The following is a 22,290-nucleotide window of genomic DNA, read 5'->3' as shown; positions in this document are numbered from 1 at the left end:
TTGAAGAAATTTTGCAGTCCAGCAAACTGTGCAGAGTTGAAGAAATTTTGCAGTCCAGCAAACTGTGCTTTTCTTCCCATGATTCATGTCCAATAAAGAATTCTACAAAAATTTATCTTCGACTCCAACCTCACCTGTGACCAGTCATTTCAAACCACAGTACCTTTAAATAAAATGGACAGATTATAACCCACATCCATATTTAGACAATTAGACATTGTGTACAGTATTAAAGACACTATTTCATCTGCAATTTACATAACTACTTCATAAGGAAGTTTACATTTATTGAAGAATGAGCAGAGGTGTACATTTTCTTCTTATCACCACTTAATCCACATTACATGGAAGTCATCATTTTATGAAACATAAAAAAATAATCATATCATCTCCACTTTCTTATAGCACTGATAGCAATGAACCAATGTGGCAGCAAGACAATCCTGATATCATGGGAGTGACTGTCATCAGGTGTGATGTCACAGTTACATGTTAGACTTCTGCCGTTTCCAGAACCTCTTGACCTCGCTGTGTCCGAGCGGCGACACCACCATCACCCTGTGAGCCACGTCCTGCCACACCAGACAGCCCAGACCCTGCACCACAGCAGCTTCATTAAACACACAGTATGAGCACTTACAGAGGTACAAAGGTCCTCTAACAGGAACCGCTGTACCTGTCACCTCATGTTCAATCATGTGCAATTACTTGCTGGTGAGTACAAAGTTATGACTGATAAAGCAATGGCCAGAGTTACCAAACCCAAGACCCAAATTATAATGAACCAAAGTGTTCCTTGAAGATTGCCCTTCAAATATACAAACATATACAGGTGCTGGTCATATAATTAGAATATCATCAAAAAGTTGATTTATTTCAATAATTCCATTCAAAAAGTGAAACTTGTCTATTATATTCATTCATTACACACAGACTGATATATTTCAAATGTTTATTTCTTTTAATTTTGATGATTATAACTGACAACTAAGGAAAATCCCAAATTCAGTATCTCAGAAAATTAGAATATTGTGAAACGGTTCAATATTGAAGACACCTGGTGCCACACTCTAATCAGCTAATTAACTCTAAACACCTGCAAAGGCCTTTAAATGGTCTCTCAGTCTAGTTCTGTAGGCCACACAATCATGGGGAAGACTGCTGACTTGACAGTTGTCCAAAAGACGACCATTGACACCTTGCACAAGGAGGGCAAGACACAAAAGGTCATTGCAAAAGAGGCTGGCTGTTCACAGAGCTCTGTGTCCAAGCACATTAATAGAGAGGCGAAGGGAAGGAAAAGATGTGGTAGAAAAAAGTGTACAAGCAATAGGGATAACCGCACCCTGGAGAGGATTGTGAAACAAAACCGATTCAAAAATGTGGGGGAGATTCAGAAAGAGTGGACTGCAGCTGGAGTCAGTGCTTCAAGAACCACTACGCACAGACGTATGCAAGACATGGATTTCAGCTGTCGCATTCCTTGTGTCAAGCCACTCTTGAACAACAGACAGCATCAGAAGCGTCTCGCCTGGGCTAAAGATAAAAAGGACTGGACTGCTGCTGAGTGGTCCAAAGTTATGTTCTCTGATGAAAGTAAATTTTGCATTTCCTTTGGAAATCAGGGTCCCAGAGTCTGGAGGAAGAGAGGAGAGACACACAATCCACGTTGCTTGAGGTCCAGTGTAAAGTTTCCACAGTCAGTGATGGTTTGGGGTGCCATGTCATCTGCTGGTGTTGGTCCACTGTGTTTTCTGAGGTCCAAGGTCAACGCAGCCGTATACCAGGAAGTTTTAGAGCACTTCATGCTTCCTGCTGCTGACCAACTTTATGGAGATGCAGATTTCATTTTCCAACAGGACTTGGCACCTGCACACAGTGCCAAAGCAACCAGTACCTGGTTTAAGGACCATGGTATCCCTGTTCTTAATTGGCCAGCAAACTCGCCTGACCTTAACCCCATAGAAAATCTATGGGGTATTGTGAAGAGGATGATGCGAAATGCCAGACCCAACAATGCAGAAGAGCTGAAGGCCACTATCAGAGCAACCTGGGCTCTCATAACACCTGAGCAGTGCCACAGACTGATCGACTCCATGCCACGCCGCATTGCTGCAGTAATTCAGGCAAAAGGAGCCCCAACTAAGTATTGAGTGCTGTACATGCTCATACTTTTCATGTTCATACTTTTCAGTTGGCCAAGATTTCTAAAAATCCTTTCTTTGTATTGGTCTTAAGTAATATTCTAATTTTCTGAGATACTGAATTTGGGATTTTCCTTAGTTGTCAGTTATAATCATCAAAATTAAAAGAAATAAACATTTGAAATATATCAGTCTGTGTGTAATGAATGAATATAATAGACAAGTTTCACTTTTTGAATGGAATTATTGAAATAAATCAACTTTTTGATGATATTCTAATTATATGACCAGCACCTGTAGAAACACAAATCTGAATATACTTTTATAGTGTATGTGTGATTTCATTACCGGAAAATTGCAAAAACATGGAAAATTGCTGTTGTTGACGGTAGAAATTCATGAATAAAATGTGCAATTGAAGCATAAACAGGGTGAAAAAGTGCAGTGATCAGTGACAGCAGAACACACAGAGACAAAAAACATCTAAACTGATGATTAAATCCATATAATGTTCATAATAAGATTTATATTATTCAGTCATGATGAGATGTGGAACAAAATCTCACCTGAGCTCTGTCTCGCAGCACCTCAAAGTCAGCCTGGGAGAGGAACTGGTTATAGAGCACTCCTGAAGACAGGTGAGGAATGAGGTTAAAGGCCAGCACAACGTTAGTACTCATCCTCTCTATACTGTGTGTCAGTCACAACCTCCACGCCTGAGAAATCAATCACACACATTCCCTTCTCCACTCAATTAACGGATTCTAAATTCAAAAAACTGTGTTTACAAGACAAATATTTTTTACAAATATAAAGAAATAATATTATTGATGCTGAAAGTACAATAAATTCTCAAATAAAAGCCAGATCTCAGATAAAGGTAAGTAGAAAGGTGCTCAGTAGAGTGCAAATCTTCAACAGGTGTGTTTGCAACACCCACTGCTGTAAAGTTTGATTGAATAAAATACAGCCCTCAACTGGCTAAGCCCCATCTAGGCTGACAGTGGATCAGATGTGGTTTTCACTCGCATGTCTCACACAACAGATACGCTCTCATTTCGATCTATGCAGATGTTTGCACCGGCTCTGTGCAGGCGCTTCGCCTCATGCCTTGTGCTGATGGTTGCTGCTTAGAATTAGTGCTGATGAAATGTTCATGATATTGAATTTATCATTACAACAGGTAAACATGGAGGAAGTGTGCAGATGAAAACAGGAGCAGATCAGAAATCTGAGATGTCACTAAAATATGACAAAATGTACTTATAAAAATAGAAATAAAGGCCTGTCATCCAGTCAAACATCTGTTGCCCAAGCTTGCACCCACTTTGAAAAATAAACTCACCCTCTGTGAACTGCAGTCGATCTCTCTCTAGCTCCCACAGTTGAATCTGATCGGTTATAGTTGGAGGCAGCACTGGAGTCTGAAGCACAGAGATGGAGGTGAAGCCACTGCAGACCTGCTAAAGGCCAAACATTAGAATGCAGTGGGAGTTGGATGTACCTGTTTGAGCATGACCGGGTGAGCTCTGGTCCTCAGAAAGTGGATAATCTGTGGGGTAAAAAAAGACTAACATAATCAGCTGGATGGAAGTGTGATCTACACATACAGCTGGGTAAGAATCATTTCCATAACATAGCATACAGACATGAAGACATCTTCTGTTAAACACATACTTTTCTGGTCCCAACACTTCAAAACGTATTTTTTTAACACGTTTGTATAAATTGTCAAAAAAGCTCAATGCAAATAGTGTACATTTAAAATATAGCCAAGAAACCGTTTATCATCTGAGATATGCTGGAGGCATAATAACAGGTCAGACCTGACACAATGTGAACCCATCCTTTATACTACCTGGACAATGATCTCACAGTACTGGCGCAGTTGTAGCTTTTAGCAGAAGTGTAAAAACAGCTTGGTGGCATCACATGTAAAGCAGAAGTAGATGATCCACAGTGCAAATACAGGCCAATGATGGATGGGGTCCAATCAGTTCTTTGAATTGAACATAGCTAGCAGTTCTTACTGGTCACCTCTCTTACATGCATTCATACTCTCTGAGCATTCACTCAGACTTCAGTAACTGAATATGTTCTTCGGTATCAGCTTCTCTGGCTCAGGCATACATTAAGTTGACAGGTATGCTTTACACAGTGTTTACATATTGTTAAAGTAGCTCCACATGCCCAATATCAACACATACACTGTTATGAGAAGAGACATTTGGGGGCCAGCTGGACAATATTATGGCAGCATATACTGTATATTCCTCCTATTTGTGTGTATAAATATAAAGGGTATTTACAATGGATTTATGGTATCATGCTACTGGCCCCTACACACCTGCGGAGTACATTGTGTGCAGTAGTTGAGTACCTGTTGTGCTGTGATGCCGTTGGCGATGGCCTGTTGCACTGACTCCCTTGTTACATGCGCCACCACTAAGTTGGGGAAGCGATACAGCATTTCACTGAAGAGAGCCACCAGAGCGATCTGAAGTTCTGAGTCTGGGAGGGACACGCAAACCCCAACCAGTCAGTGCAGGTTCTGTGAGCTCGTCCTTACAAACGCTGCCGTGTGTTACTCACAGAGACATGATCAAATGCATTCAGAAACATTGAATAATTAGTGGAAAGCTTTAGATGCGTTGGTACATTTTATGAACACTGGGATGAGGCAGGATACCCCTGCATCCAGTCTATGCTAAGTATGCTAAGCTAACGATTTCCTGACTCCAGGTCTGTGCACATAGAGATGACACTGATATCCACCTGAACCCCTCACTCTCAGTAAGAGGGCTGAACTCTCCCTTCTTGTTGACTATACATCTGGATAGTCTGTGCTATTCACTGGTTGTAATGATTTAACTGTTGTGCAGTTCACACTTCTCTTGGATCAAGTTTTTTGGAAACACAGCCAGCTGGTGTTGCCAAAATCCAATCTATCTGGTCCCCCAGTCTTCTCAAAACTGGTCTCATCTGAATAGGGACTTGTGTAAATGTATTTATTTCATTTATTAGTGTTAGCATGTGTAATGGTAAAATATGTATTTGAACTTTGTGTCCTCGATGTGAACTCGCAGTGAACTCGAAAACTTACGTGTCATCTATTAAGGAAAATGGCTACTGAAAAAGTAGCAAAACTACTTGCAGAGTGGTGGAACAACTTGTTGCTTACATGGAGTAAAGAAAGTGCAGACTAAGCAGTAATTAGAACTGGTGGTTGAAAACACCTCATGTTACCTTGAATGTATCGAAGCTGTGGAAAGTCAGCTGGATACAGCAGACAAGCCCTGGTGGGGGCTGCACTTTGAATCTAACTTGTTGCTGTATAAATAAAGGAGCCTGTGTGTTACATATTTTGAAGCTTTTACAACATGCTGCTGAATACGTATTGTGTTGTGCACTCTTCCCTTGCAAGCAAATAAATGGAGAAAAAGACAACTTTGAATCTTTTGAAGACTTTGTTATTGATTTGTGAACAAAACTCTCTTCTCCCGATTAACATAGAAATCTTCCCCAACACATGCAGCTCAGAAAGCGTCCAGTGTTCATACATACCTGTGTAGGCGTAGATACGATAATTGGTTTCTACCACGATGAAGCCTGCGTCTCCAGTACCAGGGATGGACATGGAGGAGGAGGTAGTGACTCCTGCAGCCAGGGTGATGGCTAGTCTGGTTGGGTAGTACCGCCTCGACTTCCTCTGATGATAATAGACAGAAGAATTACAGAATATTAACATACCATAAATATACATACTTGTCATGAATATAAGCATTATATCTAAACTAATTTCACTCACTTCATATTTAGTTTTATAAATTAGTCTTTTCTTTGTCTCAGCAAATTCTGCTTGTAGATTTTACAAAATGACAGCCATTCTTCAGTCACTTGATGGTTGCAGGAGCGTTTCTAGGATTCAAAGAAAGGGGGGGCTTAGCCCCAAGGGGAGGCATGATTTGCTTTGAGCTAATCTCCTCGTCTATAATCCTGGCTGTCGTTGATGAGAGACACTACTTGGCAGAGTGAGAAAGCCAGCGCAGCTGCCTCCCAAAGGTCCTAGTGCCCGGGGTTTATATCGTTAAGTATGATGATGGCTATTGGATAGTAATTTGAAGGGGGAGAAAACATACAAACCAGAACGCACGCACATATGTAGCATGTTATGTTATAAATAACTTGAGAAACAATAGTTAAATTTAATGACACCACCAAAATAAAAAAAATAAAAAATATATATATATTTTTTAAAGCCAATAATGCCAAATTATTTGGGGGGGCTGAAGAACATTTTAGGCCTAACGACGCCCCTGGTTGCTGCGTCTGGAAAGTCATAAATCAGATGTCTTTTTCACCTGTTTGAGCTATTAGTGCCAAAATCAATAGCAACCAACCAGAGGATCAGTAGATTTGTGCATATTGTGTGCTGTGAATTCAATGAATCCCTGAAGACAGTCAAATGGTAACAATGCTTTAACTGTTCACTGCTCACTACACCATCCGGTATGAAGGGATCCATTTCAGAACCAGGATACATTCCCTGTGAGAAATAAAATCAACTCATTTAATAAAAACACATTTAGGCCTGATTCAGCAGTCATTGTTCTTAATCTGTTTGCTGCAAGTCTCCATACTTTATAGAAACACAATACCAAACCGCAGGAGTACCCCTTTAACATGTATTCTTGTTTATACTTTCATTACTGTATGTGCATACTTGGTATTTTTTCACATGGCACTAAACCCTTTACAGTCTGTAAACAATGGTGCCCTACATAAGTGTGAACACGCAGATTGGCGACAGAAGTACAGCGGCGTTCAACAGCTTGTCAGCTATGAAGGACATTAACCACCAAAGATGGAGAATGCAACCTAAACAGAGGGACTTTCCGGATCCGTGTTCTATCAGTGAGTGGGTAGAATACGTTAGCTAATGTCAGATATAAACATGTATTTGGTGAGTCCTAGCGTGTAACGTTCCACCAGAGACATTACGAGTTACAAGTCACTAGATGATCCACTCTGTTATCTGTTCATGAACGTCAAACACCAGGACAGACTCAGAGCTTTCCCTTTACCGAGTCTTAAAATGGACAGTGGTAGTCAACACGTTAAATAGCTTGCAGTCACAGATGCCACCGGTGTTTCAGTCTAACCAGTGACCGTGTTAACTGGTGACTCTCAGCCAAATTCTGTTTACATACATTACATCATCTGTGTTTATTATTTATCAACCGTTAAGTAAGTCACTACGAGCAACCACTGACGTATTCGGCTGAGAGTCAGCAGTTAACACGGTCACTGGTTCAACTGAAACACCTGTTGCTCTGAAACGGTCGTGATCCGGTCTGAATTCTGTAGAACTCGAGTCTGACGTTGGAATAATGATTCTGATAACTGAACATACAAGCAGACATGTATGATGCTGGTAACAGTTTTAATTCAACGTTTAAAGCTTGCTAACTCGTCTGGATGTCTGAGGCTAATCCACACTTCTTTTAACAACATGCACGAGCATATTTTGGATGATGTCGGCTGTAACAGGGTCTATTGCCTCAGTCATTTCTGCTGCCACTATGCTGTGTGAGCCGCTTGTATTTTGAACATGTTCTAGAGCTAGATGTTGCTTACATATAATCACATAAACCATTTGCTCCCTTTTTATTTCAATTGAGTGTACTTTTTGTATTCATTGTCTAGTTGCGGTGCAAGTACAGGTGTATCCCATCGTTGTGTTACTGCTGCAGTGTCCCAGCTTCCCCATGAGGATCATGTGAAGGAGATGGTAAAGGAGTGGTGCTGACACTAGTTTGTGTGTTAGTGGATCCTCCCTCTCCTTCTCAGTGCCTCACCTTTCTCTGGAAGACAAGTCCAAACTCTCGCAGGTGCTGCAGGAAGGTGAGTAATGACTCGCTCATGCCCTCCACTGAGTAATCCTGAAGAACACAGGCAACACATGATCAATAACGACAAACTATCTCTAACTAAGCAGGACTTTTCAGACCGCTGACATCGTCATGTTGCTTTACAGCACACACACACACACACACACACACACTGCTGTGCACTCACTCTGCCAAGAGTAGAGAAACTGAGCTGGAACAAGAAAGACAAGATCTCCACCAGGTCCATCGCTCTGGACTGCAAGAGACAAGTTATGAAATGTATATCAGTAGATATTCTCAGAGAAATGCAGGTTATGAAATAAAAGCCGGCATGAACAAATGAATGTCAGCCTTCAACAAACACCATTGACTGATTAGAAGCCACTCGTATAGTTCACATGGTAAATTCCATGTACATTACCACGGCCCTGATTCGTGTCGTACACACTCTTTCACATACTGTTAAACCACCATCATTGAAACACTTCTGCAGATATTTGACATTAAGAGTCTACAAGCAATCATTTTTCTTCATTTCCCTTAACAATTAATGTATTTAATCAACTGTTCACTTACATTGTGTGTAAATATAAATATGTCAACATGGAGGTCTCAGTGCTGTTTCCTCCACACTGCCAGAGACACACATACTGATGGGGCAGTAATGAAGCCTTTATTTGAAAACATTGTTTCTGTATTAGGCTAGTTTCCTTTCCTGCTTCACTGGGACATGATTGATTCTTCAGAAGGGACAGAACAAAAAGAACTGAGCTGAATCCACCTGCGGCTGATGAATGTATGAACATTCCTCAGTCAGATGACTTCATCCATGCTGCAGTTCGTGGTTAGTGAGGCCCACCTTGTCCTCCTCTATTTTGTATTCGTTCCACACACTAGTAGGGCATTGATCAGGCTCATGCAGGAAGTAGAAAGCCTAGAAATGGATCACTGTGACCCAAGAGTCTGCAGCTTTGAATTCTCTGCAGCAACTCATGTTACTGATGAGCGTTCTCTGCTTTGAGCAGTGTGAATCAGAGTAATGACGATGAGCTACAGAGACTCTAGAGCACACGTGTCAAACTCAAGGCCCGCCACGTCATTTTATGTGGCAAAGTTGAAATTATGAGATAGCATGTTGTCTGTGTACCGACATTAAAACTATCACAACAGGTGGACATGAGAGGGAACAGCCCGTAAAGAGGTTTCCCAAAAAGTGATTGAGTTGAAAAAGATCGACAAATAATCCCAAAATGTCCACGAAGAGAAAAACTGATGCAGACGGGAGAAAATGTAATGAAAGATGGGAAAGCGAATACATGTCTGTGCTTGAAGGAGAAAAACGGGTCTGTCTTCTGTGTTATGAGGCGTGTCGGTGATGAAGGATACAACTCACGTCGGCATTTTGACACCAAACACGGAGCTAAATTTAGCCTCCAAGAAAAACATAAAATTGTCCAAGAATTAAAATGCAGAGTGCAATCACAGCAGAATATATTTACAAAAGCTACAGCCCAGTGCATGCTAAAGGTATGTGAGCAGGTGAGCTCCGACCAGATACAGACTTTTACAAATGTCAGTTTGTGAAGAAACACCATCGCAGACCGAGTTCAGGAACTGGCAGCAATCTAACAACACAGCTAGCTAAGAGATGAGCAGGTACTCGTCTTCTTCATTAGCTGTTGATGAAAGCACAGACAACACGGACACAGAGCATCTATCCATGTTTATAAGACCTGATCTCAGTGAGGAGCTCTTGTATGTAGCTGCCATGCACGGGACGACGGCGGGGACATTAGTGATGCAGAGAGGTGACAAAAATAGCTTTGAACAAAGTCAATGTAATAACTGGTGTTTGATGATATTTGTCTTTGTTATTTTCTTTAAAAGTTTGATCTTTGATAGAGTAATGTGGGTTTCTTAACCCTAAATTAAAATTATTTATTATTTATTTATAATAACAGAAATGTGCTTAAATATATTTTTACATTTATATAACTGCATGTACAATATGTTTACACTTGAATAAACAATAATCAAATGCAGAGAGTAACAATATGTTAGGGAGTAGTTACATTTATACAGTCTTAGAGTTACAACCGGCCCTTTGAGGGAAACCATGATGCTGATGTGGCCCGGAGTAAAAATGAGTTTGACACCCCTGGTCTAGAGCCTTAAAGATGCACTGTGTAGTCTAGCAATGTGCTCCAAACAAATAAGGGTTAGCATTTCACCTCTACTACTGGGTCCATACAACCTTAATTTACAGTCATCAGTTATGAAAAAAATAACTAACAGCAGGGCAAGAATACACAATATTCAACCAACTGCTGCAACTGTGAGAGCCAGACAAAATAACACTACTATCTTATAATCTCCTGCGTGGTGTCGGCCTAGTTTACGTTAGCCATGTGTGTTTACATACGACACTAACCGGGGTTGTGCGGTCCGTGTAACCTCGCGCTTTGATACTTTGTTTTTTGGCTTGGGTCTGGGGGGGCAGAAACAAGACAACCACTTGTGTTTTTGTTTCGTTACTTCGCCAGAAGGGGAGCATGCAGCAGCTCCAGGGGACAGAGCCTCAGTTGACGGTTAAAGCAACTGGCTGGTGGAGCGCTGGGTGCAACCTGTTTAACGGCAGCAACAGAAAGTTTGTCCCCCAGGATCAGACCCTGCGGAGGTGGGGACCCACTGAAGTAGTCTCCTGGTGGCTGTGAGGACGAGGCGAGGGGACGAGTGCTCTTCTCATTTCTGTCACTTTGTATTTTATCCAAACGTACACAGACCATGGATGTACTGTTGACAAGCCTCTCATGTTGGACTAAGGACAGACTGGAAGCAACAGTGACTCACTAACACCTCTCGAGGTGAAAGAGGTATTAGAAGACAGGACGGGCTGAGGCCTGACATCTTTGATATAACAACAATGTAACCGCTTCACATTCTGTTGATAATGTGAGCTCACTTTTGAATGTTTTAAACTTAAATTCTGGCCAGATCTTACACATTGCACCTTTAATGGTAAGTGGATGATAACCTCTGGTCCAACTTATTTAAAGCTAGTCAGGTCAAAGAAGCAGATGATCCCCAAATACCTGAGCAGTTTTGAGGTACTGCAGGGTGAAGTACCACAGCTGAGAGGTTGTGTCCAGTAGGAGGAACTGGAAACCAGCTGACGTGATGTAGGGCGCCTCTCCTGCCTCACTGACAAAGAGCAGATGACAGGAAGACATTTCTGTGTCACTAACACAACAATTATTCAACCTATAGTTCAGTGAGTTTATTCAGTTTCATTCTTCTGTTTGGATTTTCCATAATTCTACATAAATGGAGGAGGATGTGCTCTTCGGTGGAGTTCGTCATTACGAATGTAAGCCAAGTGCAGTTAATTCAACAAAGCTCGTTAATGTTTAGCCGACATCTTCATGTGATGAATCAGCGCCATTTGAAAAGGCCTTTCTGAACAGCCCTTTTCTATGATGTTAAGCTGCAGACAAATGATCAGATTCACTACGCATCTCCTCTGATCTGGGTTTGCATGGAGAGGTGGGTGGGGCATCACGGGCACATGGTGGAGCGCTGTGGACTGGGCTGTAGTAGGAGAGAGTTTAGAGTGTCCCAAAACCAAACACACAACTCAATGATTAAAGAGTGAGTTTACCTGCTCAAATCTAAGCTTCTAATGCTAGTGTGCTAACTAGCGTAATGCTTCCAAACACAGGAGTTAGCATGGCAGTCCTGGATGCTGCTTTCTATCAAGTTCAGGGAAACATTAGAAGCTCTGTCCTGCTTTCTATTTGATAAGAATTTGCCAAATTAATTTATTTGTCCTCATCCTCAAAGTCTTTTTTCACACAAAAGTGACACATATTGTTTGAAAATACTTACAATGAAGCATGAACCTAACCATGTCCTCCACATGGATCATCACCTGGTGAGCTGGCTGACTTTGTGCCTGGGACTTGTTAGTCTTCATTGCATCATCACAGTGCAGAGCCAGCATTATATTATGCCAGTTGGTCATCAAAAGCATATTCAAAATCACTTTGCAATCACTCATGGAGCTAATGTTAATTAGCTAGCTAGCTAGCTACAGCTGATGAAATCAGCTGGTTTCATTTCAGCTGCATCAGAAGGAGAAATGAGAAGCTGCTTTTGTCTTCTTATCTCTGAAGTCAGCGTTTTAGAACTATGAAGTTCTTCAGTGCTATTAACATCAACATTTAAGTTCAAACAAACATAGACAGAGACTAACAGAAGTGAGCCAGACATGTACTGAGTGGACATTTTACAGTCAGTGGTCTCCATTATTACGAGTGTGTACCTTTTCATGAGGCCTGCTTGAACCAGCAGCTGAGCCAGGTCCTGGCTGACAGCCGCACAGGGAGAACCCACCATGAACTGCAGGATGACCTCCCAGCGCTCCATGGCGTAGCGGTCCAGACTCTCAATGTCCCGTGCGTGGCGGTCAGGACCCAGACTGCTGCCCTCATCTGCCCATGCTTTGCCCCTGTGTGCCGACAGTCTTTACTGCAAACAACAGCTAGAGACTTGTTTCGTTACTGTGGGAGTGAGATGTCATTAACATTCCGAATCCTTGTCTATAACTGTAACAACATTTAACCTTGTTCAGACATTGAATAAGTGAACCTCAACCACATGTCCACTGACACAGCGCGACACAGCGAACATGCACATGGCTGAATGTTCATGTGGAGGGATCACAGGGAGCAGACCTACCCGCCCAGCAGAGCTATCCTCAGGTTGTCTTTGAACACTGGATTTAAAATGTATCCCTGCAGACCGCCCTGCAGCTGCTGACTGTGCCAAAGGCGGAGTCCGGCCAACACCGACACGCATTCATCATGATCCCTGCAGGGAGACGCCAAAGACAGAAAAAGTCACAGTGAAGTGCAGTGCTTGTTATCGGAAATGAGTCATCCACTGAATGTGATTAAAGAGCTCATGCACACCTCCTCTCACCTGAATGATGTCTCTGCCTATGAGAACACCACTGGTGGTGACACTATGTGACAGTCATCCTTCATTGGTTTACCATCAACAGTGAGTCATGCTGCTGCAAGACTGACTCCAGGTCCCATGCTGTAGTCTTGATCTCACTGTTGATGGCGTTGTCTATGCTCTAGTAGTCTTACAATGTATTTCAAACAACAGGTCCTACATCTCATTCACAGTTCATGATCAAGACCTTTTAGGGTAAAGTCCTTCTCACTTCAGTTATTGAGCCCATTAAGATCTTGTTTTCACAAAGAGTTAAATAGCTTTACAGGAGCAATGGGATACTAGAGGCAAAGAGACAACATGTCATTTGAACACTAACATGCATTAAATGTACCATACATACCAAATTCATGTAAATGGACTGAGATTATAATTTCTACTTATTTCATTTTAAATTGGAGTACGTTTATAAATTATAGGTAAATGATTTAAATCAGATTGAAACTGGCCACTAAAGCAAATCTGCACCATGAGAGACACAAAGAAACTGTGTTCAATGTGGATCGTTCATGTGACGGCCGATACCTGATAAAGAATCAGTGCGCTCTGTGTTACTGTTCTCACTGTGGTGTGACAGGTCCATGCATCCAAGCACTGAAAACCCTTGGAATGAACCACACAACACGGCTGATCTTTGTCAATGTCATTATTAAATTCTGTTTTTACATTCAATCAGTCACAGCAGGCGGCCGACTCAGTTTTCAGTCCCACAGAACTCCCTGGCTTCAGATGACCTGACATAAAATCACCCCCACAGTGAGGCAAGCAGAGATATCACATCTGTTCTCTGTATCTGAGGACACTCAAAGAGAGAAGCTGGATCGGTTCATCCCTCATTCAGGTCCCTATTATTGGGGGAATGACAGCTTCTGCTGCCTAACCCTGCAGGAGACTGTCTGGAAACAACAGCTGACACAGCATTCATTACAGAGCTTTGTAGAAAACTAACGTGAAAGTCAAAACCAATATCAGATATCAGCTAGCCTATTGGAACTCCTCTTTAGTTTTTTTGCAGGATATTGACATATCTGTAATGAGTGGAAATAGGAGCAGGCCATTTCTCTTTAGATAGAGATTCTTTTTTAAAAATCATAAACATGTGAACAAATGAATTCCATGCTTTCCAGTGTGCGTGACCCAAATACTGTATAAAGTTACCTGAAATCAATAAAACCATCTCACCACAAAGTCCCCCCCCAGCAGCGAGGGAAGGGAGCCCGCAATCATAACGCACATTTGAGATTGATATGAAAAGAAAAACTAGGCAAATTCCATCTGCTGAAGAAGATAGTGTCTCACAACTGAAGGCTCCAGAACAGACGAATGGACCTGCTGATGATGATGATTTGTTGAGACGGTTTCATCTCTGAGGCTGTGAGTTGGAATACACTAAATTGAAAATGTTGGGTCTCATATTTTTCCACCTGTCTTTAACCACGGTTAGTTTTCTCATAGCTTTTACTTATTGTCCCCACAGGGCCACTGAACATGCTGCAGGAAGTGGCAAAGAGTTGGTGTCATGATGTTTCCTTCAGGGAGCTGAACCTATGGTGTGTGACTGTTGTATAAATGTTAGTCAGTCCTGATGAGCAGGTGGTACCGTACATGGTCCCCTGTCATCAGTGTATGAATGATGACATGTAGCGTTAAAGCTTTGAGTGGTCAGAAGACCAGAAAAGAGAAATACAAGTACATCCATTCTTGTAGATTTACCATCAAATAATGATCCCATTCTCTTCCACACAATGAGGCTTACAGCTTAGTGATTAAACACTGGTGTGTGATCGGTGCTCGGTATCGGTTGGACTAGTGGAGCTGGGGATTGAACCATTTGATTTAATTTGGTTGACATATGTAGATATGAGTGACCTTAACAATTGTGGTGCTATTTGGCCAATAGATGGCGCTGTAGCAGCATTAACTACACAGCAAGGAGTCTCTGTCTAGGTGCTTGTGTCTTTAGCATATCTCAAAAAGCGTTCATTGGATCTAATTTCTATTTTTTACTTGGTGACTGGTTAAATATTAATAAGCTTTGAATAAACAAGCAAACAATGCAGCAGCAGCAGCAGGGTTTCAGGGCTCTGTGGACTGCACTTCACTTTTGCTGCTGGATATACTAAAGTTACAACCAACTCTTCTTCACTTCCCTGGAGTAACGAGCAATGAGTGGTTCTCTACAACCCTCAAGGAGCACGCCACTAATCCCTAAAAACAAGTCATCATAAATAAAACTCCCCAGTAACAGGTCAGTGGGGGAAATATTACAAAGAGCGGAATCTCCACACTTACAATGCTGCTAGAGGTGTAATGAAGACACAAGGTGAGTGACTTACTTCTGACTGTCTACTTTCACCCACAATGCCAGAGCTGCTTGTGGGAGAGGCTGATCCAGGAACAGCATACGCATCACATAATTCTTGGCCAGAGAGGGGAGTTCCCTGTAGAAGATCAGACACAATATAAAATGGTCCTGGGAACCATATGTCTGTGTAAACAGCGTGAGCATCATACCTGTAGACAGCCAGACATGTTGCTGGATGGTTGTAGAGTCGGTCCAAAATATCAGGGCTCAGCTCTCTCAGGTATTCATGCAAATTCTTACACTGCAGCTGGACACGTAGCTTCATTATCTACCGAGATAAAGAAGAATAGCATCAGGGCATAGTCACCGACAACAGCCGGACTCAGTCCTCCTGATTACGTCGTTCATTACAATGTATTGTGGCTTTGGTCATATCTCAAAGTACATAGTGATATAATAACGTATGACTGGGTTGGACCACCCTTTAATTCAGCACACGTATGTGATAGGTAACTTGAATTTAGTGAGGCAGTGTGTTAACAGCTTAATCTGAAATGATGTGTTACATTCAAAACAGACACAACCGAACAACTAACGTTTCAGCGGACAGAAGTCTGGAAATGAGCTTAGAAGCACATGTATGTCAAATGCATTATTTACCGTGAAGACGGAAATAAAATACCGACGAATTCCTGACAGCACATTTATTTTAAAGTACAAAATAACTGCATTGCTGTCATACGGCACTTCTCTTTCGTTGTGGGGCCATGTTTTCAGGTCACGTGGACATAATACCAGCGTCCTCATTGGCCGTGTTCTTCTTCAGCTATCTTCAATGCTAATGGTGGAACAACTTAAAGGGCGCAGTACCGCCACCTGCTGGACTGAGAATGAAGGATTCATGAACCCAGAATAAAGAAAAGTAAAAACGTCTTTCAGTTTGACCATTCAGACTCAATCACTATATTATATCCATAGAACTCAAACTATTAAAAATAACAGTACACACACACACACACACACACACACACACACACACACAGCTACACAGGATAATAAGACGCTTCTAAATTTGAATGTGAATTTGTGATGTGTAATACAGTCTGTGAGTCAGACCCCTAACATTTGTCCTTTGTGCCAATGTGGAGGTACCATGTCTCCTAGTGAATTGTTTTAAGGTCTATGTCTTGAAGATGCATGATAGCATTGCAGCAGTGGTAGCTGTCTATGTATTATCACTCCTTTTTGCATCCCTCCATCATTACAATGTTTCCATATTCTTTCACTATTTTACATGTAAAGTCAGTATAAAAGAGGGTTAATTCCACAGAATATCATGAAGTCATATGATTGTAAAGTTTAGATTATTATCTATCTACCAGTTGCACTTTCTTTACACCAAGGACAACAAAATTTGACATTTGACCTCTAACTCAATATGCAGCATTAGGGCAAATTCTGAATGCCTCTGCAATTACCCATAGATCTAACTTCATACTGATCTGCTGTGCCTACGGATAATTCCACCATAAAGAGCACAAAGGAGCTTTACAACAATAACAACTTTTCTCATCAGAACAAACTGTGCAGTTTGTTTCTGATAGAATCTTCAGAACCTTGCACTGGATTCTGTTAATGGGCAGTTTGTAAATAGCTTTCTCAGCAGCAGAAGCAAAGTCATACAAACACTTTCCGAAGAAATGAATTCTCTACCAGGTCTATCCATTATTTTATATTTCCCTACTCTTATCCCGTTGTCAACATGTTACAACTGATGAGGCTCCAGTAGCAATGGGTTATAGTCCAGGTGATGTGTTAAGCATTATAAAAGCATCAGACTTGGTATACTGGTGAAGTGTGGGGCCCTGAACATTTTCAGAAATTGAGCCATCACAAAAAAGTTTTATTTCCGCCATAACCAAATGATGTATGTTGCATCATATCTCCTGAACCAAACATGATAACACAGAACAAGTGACGTCTACCTCAGTGTTTTGTGGTGAAGATTTACAATAATACCATATACAACATCATGTTGTACTGTTCAGGTGAATTCAGTGATGTTGTCAGAAGCAATTCGCAGTATCTGAGAACCTAGTCTTCGTAATATCTGTTGTAGGTATGTTGTGTCGAGTTTTAAAAGCACAATGCATATATTCATCATGCATATATTATTCAAAATGACCATCACAACTTGAAATGTATTTCAGAAACACGCTTGTTTGTTTGATTTGTAGTTGTTGAATCTGTTTTGGCTCGCTCACATGCTCGGGAGTCCATTATGTCGAGGAAAATAACTCTGGATTAGGCTAAAATCTAATTTGACAACTTTTAGGACATCAAGATTGAAATAAAGACTGTCCAAGTGTTCGTACTGGAAAGTTTATTTCCCTCAAAGAAATTATTTGCTGATCTACAAATGTCCCTTTCCCAATGGAAGTTGTTTTGGGCCCCATGGCACCGAGTAAGGGACCCGGAAGTTGTAATTACATGATTTGGACACTTCCTGGGGGCTTGGTAGTAACTTCCACCGGCATCATTCAGCACACCTGGAACAAAGTCCATACACACATTGTTTGAAACAGTGAAACTTGTATATGTACACGTAACATACGTTACATGTAACATATGTACGTAACATACGTTACATGTAACATTTGTACGTTACATATGCACATATGTAAAAGAGCCGGACTCGTTCTAAGTCACTGACTGCACCTCTCTGATGACTGTGCTGCTTTACTGTATCTCACTGTTGCCACTAACACACACACACACAGCTGAAGCATGTGGCCGGTAACTCTTGCAGCTTATTCTCACACCCAAGTTACTTGATGCCTTGCTAATGAGCACGGGTTGGTCCCGTACACGCCTTTTCCCAGAGTTCTCTGGGTTAGCAGTCCAGACAATGCAGAGGAATGTTGTTTTTTGGCTAACCGACATCATTGTAAAACTTAAGCCATTTGGCCATTAAATGAAATAAGTTCAGCTGTGAACTGTCAGAAACAGACAGCGGTTCACTGCATTGCTCTCCTCAGTTGAACTGAGTTGGTGTTTCTTCTCCAGAAATGAACTGATCTTAACTGTAAAAGCATCATCTTTGGGGTTCTTCACATGTTATAGAGGACCATCATGATTCAACAGATCCACATTTAACCACCCGTCACTCACTGGAAATGTTCTGAGCTTTCAGGCACATATGAAATATCATGAATTATACAATGCATTAAATCTATGGAGGTCACAGAATTATAGCTCAGCACCTGAACACAGTGCAGACTCAACTAATGTATAAATTGGTGCACACTGATAAACTGTGAAAACACCCGTGTAGTTCATGAGCACAGTAGTGTAATGAATTAATGCTTCATGTGTTTTATGCCCATTGGATCTTTATTTCAGCCAATACATTAAAGACAACAGAGTTTATGAAGACTAGCTCACTCAATAATCATGTCATTCATCCATCACACACTTTATTCAGGAAACACTGATTAGGATGAAAGCTTAAGAGGCAAAATTACGTAGAAATTGAAATATATGGATCTTAAAAAGTTGATGACGGGTTTAGATTTGACATGCTCTACATCAGGCATCTTCTCTCAACATCTGTGGCCTGGCTTAGCAGAGAACAGTGCTGTGTGTCACTGGGAGGCCATCTAGTGCCCAGAACAAATGCTACACATTCTCTTTGAGCTCCTCTTGGTCTGCTGGGTCGCTCACTCAGCTCTCACCAACTACATGTCCACTCAGCATGTCGACCCTGCGTTAAGATTATGTTGTCAAACGTTATTCAAGGTGTGAATGCTAATAACTCAAGAACAGGAAGTGCACAGCGTCTTCAGATAAACCAAAGGTGAAGGGCCATGAGTTGGAAAAGAACCCGAACTTCTGACACCAACGCTGGTAGAAACATGGAGAGGGAGAGCTGGACTTCTACTCAGGAGTCTTCCTTCTCTTGATACCTGTAACACCCAAAACAAAATGATCAGCAAACAATCACACAGCAGCACCAAATGTTCAAATTAACTGCCACAGTATTGATTACCTGCAGTGTATACAGGTGAAGAAGACAGTCTGTCCTTCATCTGCAGATCTCATCTGCCTGGTGTGGTAAACCATCCCCTCTTTATTGCAACGAGAGCAGCGCCTGTCAATCTATAGGGAGCAGGTACCTCATGAATACAGAGTACAGTAGTGATGGTCACACACAGCAGGCAGTGAGCACCTGTTCTTACCACAGCGCCCTTCAGTTCTGAGCCCTCCTCATCCTTCAGAGCCACCGACGACTGCTCCTCTGGGTTGAATACGACAGTGGAGCGGATCTCCTGGCCTGAGAACTCTGGTGATCAAAGACATGCATGTAACGCAAATCTGTGCCCTCAACAAGGAAGACTGTACGAGAACAACAGCTTGAATATGGCTCTTTATTTTCACAGCTGTTCACAGGGAAGTGTGTGGATTATTTAGTGCAACAGTGTCATCGTTTCTAAAAGGCACTTTTCTGTTCAATCTTTTAAAACATTAGCTGAGGACACCACAAACCAAACAACATTCATCTCCACTGTGGAGGACGGAATCCAACACCTGGACAAACCAAACCATCTGCATACAAGCATGTAGGTGGGACTGTCCGAGTGGACTATGGAGGCTTCTACGTGGCTCCCGTGCTGAAGAGCTCTCTACGGGGTAGAGATGGACAGTAACACACAGAGAGCTGGTACCTGCTACCGGGAGGCAGAAGGAGCAGCGCGGGCAGAGGACCGTGTCCTGTATCCCAGGAAGAGGCAGCACGCTCCCACACTCTGAGCAGAAGTTGGGGTCACCAGCAAAACACGACATCTCTGAAGAACAGCAGCGTTCTTTAGTTAACAGTCCGCGAGACACAATTGCAATATTGGCCACAATTGAAACTTTTAAATAAATTAAGTTGTTGACTAGTTAGTCTTTTTGTTTTAAATATATGTGGATTCATATGTTTACAGTACTGCGCGTGGAGGGATTCTATTCACGGGTTGTGTCACGCTTTTTAAAAGTCCAGAAGATATTAAGGCTCACCTTCAGAATAACATTACATTATACATATACTCACATTGTTAAGAATTTAAAGCACAACATTGAAGAGAGCGCGTCACTTTAGCACGTGGCAGGAACTGGAGCAAATCTGCAACCTTTAGCTAAAGCTAACGTGATATTAACTTTAGCCACATCATCACTTATATAATGTAGATGACTTTACTCACCGCTTTCATGAATAAATGTCGTTGTTACCCACAAATAACACGCAGTTTCCCGCGAAAAGACCAAACGTTCACGTCGATAATGTTGCGGTGAGTTTGGCTTGTGCAGTCTCACATTGCGGGTCCTTCAGCTCCTCACCGTCGCATTCTGGGAAGTCATTGGGTGCTCTAGTGCCAACAGGCACGTTCCAGGTCACCTACGCCTCTGATTCAGAATCTCAATATCCATGCTGTCTAAACAGCTCAGCTACGTTAGCACATGGTACAACTCCTACATTTGATACTAGTCGTGAGAAAAGACAGGTTGTCCTCTTCCATTTATTCTCCTTACACCATGTATGGCTGTCCATATTACAAGAACCAATTTCAACCTATAGTGATCTAGAGAATTCAAATGATTCCACCTGGCAGATGGTGCAACATGAGTGTTATCATGAGGTGATCAAAGCAACTACATCTATTAAACAATGTTCTAATGTGTCTGGTTAGAGAATGAACTAGAACCAACCCCCGCTCTTTCAATGACACGTGTCAGAAGTGGAGCCCTGAGCAGTGTGGAAGCCATGGTGTAACCTCGTGAGGGCGCGCTCACGTGATTGGCTGAAAATGGAGGAGAGATAATTCCCTGTTGACAAAGATCATTGACTGTATATAACAGGCATGTCCAAAGTCCGCCCGCGGGCCAATCACGGCTCGAGGTCAGATTTTATATGGCCCGCACCTTCTGTCTTAAAATGCATTATTTATGGCCTGCCAGCACAGTCAAAACGGAATGAATAAATCATACAAATTCAACATGCAATTCCTCTTTTTACCTCATGGTGGCAGCACCTCTCTGTAACTGTCTGGCTGTTTGAAATGGGCTCTGACCCTTGACCTGTCATGTTACGGCAAGTAAAAAAAGGAAAGTCGATAATGAGGGCTGCGGCTTCCAGGAGAGGTGGAGATCGCAATATTTTTTTCACCGAAAACCGAAACAACTGTGTCTGCCTAATTAGTCATGAGACTGTTGCCTAGTTTAAGGAATATAATGTAAAGAGACACTACGAGACCAAACATGCTAATGCTACAACAAGCTATGAGAGCGACCGTGCTAGAAAAGTGAAGCAACTCCAAGATAACTTGGCCACACAGCAGCGGTCCTTTTCACATGAAAACATCATCAAAGTAAGCTACCAAGTGGCCATGCTAACTGCTAAACATGACAAACCTTTTACGGAAGGTGAGTTTATCAAAGACTGTTATGAAAATAGCAGAAAACATAATTGCCCCGAGAAGAAGACCGAACACTGAAGAGCTATCATCAGATACTAAGAGACAACTTGATTTATTTCGTTAGCCTGTTTCATGTGTGTTGAACTTAAATGTGAGACAACTTTTCATTACCCTCACCAAGTCATATTTAAGATTGTCTTGAGGTGAGAACATTGATCGGTTTCTATGTAATTAGCTTTTAGATGGCTTGTTCTTTGTGTTATCTGACTTTCAAGATGTGAAAGAAAGGCAGAATAGTTGTTGAGATGTGTTCACACATGAATGCTTACATTTGGTTACATTGCTATTTGCTGTCATTGAAAATAAAATGATTAAATAACAATGTATGTATAGGCTACTTGTATTGTTTAAAATAATGTCAGCAGGGACTGTTGGCCCTTGGGCATTTTCACATTATCAAATCTGGCCCTCTTTGA

At 41.8% G+C, this 22,290-nt stretch overlaps 2 protein-coding genes across 2 annotated transcripts; both read right to left on the bottom strand.

Moving 5' to 3' along the window:
* Positions 1-253: 253 nt before the first annotated feature.
* Positions 254-16,160, bottom strand: gtf2h4 (general transcription factor IIH, polypeptide 4). The gene is made up of 14 exons (XM_031871263.1): positions 16,020-16,160; positions 15,569-15,687; positions 15,391-15,495; positions 12,773-12,904; positions 12,357-12,542; positions 11,128-11,236; positions 8,223-8,291; positions 8,003-8,086; positions 5,709-5,853; positions 4,525-4,655; positions 3,649-3,696; positions 3,490-3,568; positions 2,711-2,772; positions 254-596 (listed from the first exon to the last, which is right to left on the bottom strand). The coding sequence occupies exons 2-14, from the start codon at positions 15,682-15,684 to the stop codon at positions 486-488; spliced, it is 1,377 nt and encodes a 458-aa protein (XP_031727123.1). The 5' UTR covers positions 15,685-15,687; positions 16,020-16,160; the 3' UTR covers positions 254-485.
* A 2,570-nt stretch (positions 16,161-18,730) lies between these two features.
* Positions 18,731-20,854, bottom strand: polr1h (RNA polymerase I subunit H). Its single transcript, XM_031871322.1, has 5 exons — positions 20,603-20,854; positions 20,084-20,203; positions 19,598-19,701; positions 19,408-19,517; positions 18,731-19,324 (listed from the first exon to the last, which is right to left on the bottom strand). Exons 2-5 carry the CDS (start codon positions 20,199-20,201, stop codon positions 19,300-19,302), a joined length of 357 nt encoding a protein of 118 aa, XP_031727182.1. The 5' UTR covers positions 20,202-20,203; positions 20,603-20,854; the 3' UTR covers positions 18,731-19,299.
* Between the last annotated feature and the right edge of the window lie 1,436 nt (positions 20,855-22,290).

This window comes from Anarrhichthys ocellatus, unplaced genomic scaffold, assembly GCF_004355925.1.
Source record: "Anarrhichthys ocellatus isolate YVR2014 unplaced genomic scaffold, GSC_Weel_1.0 scaffold57, whole genome shotgun sequence".
NCBI lineage: Eukaryota > Metazoa > Chordata > Actinopteri > Perciformes > Anarhichadidae > Anarrhichthys > Anarrhichthys ocellatus.
The sequence above is the reverse complement of the archived record's forward strand: the minus strand, read 5'-3'. Positions and strand labels throughout refer to the sequence as shown.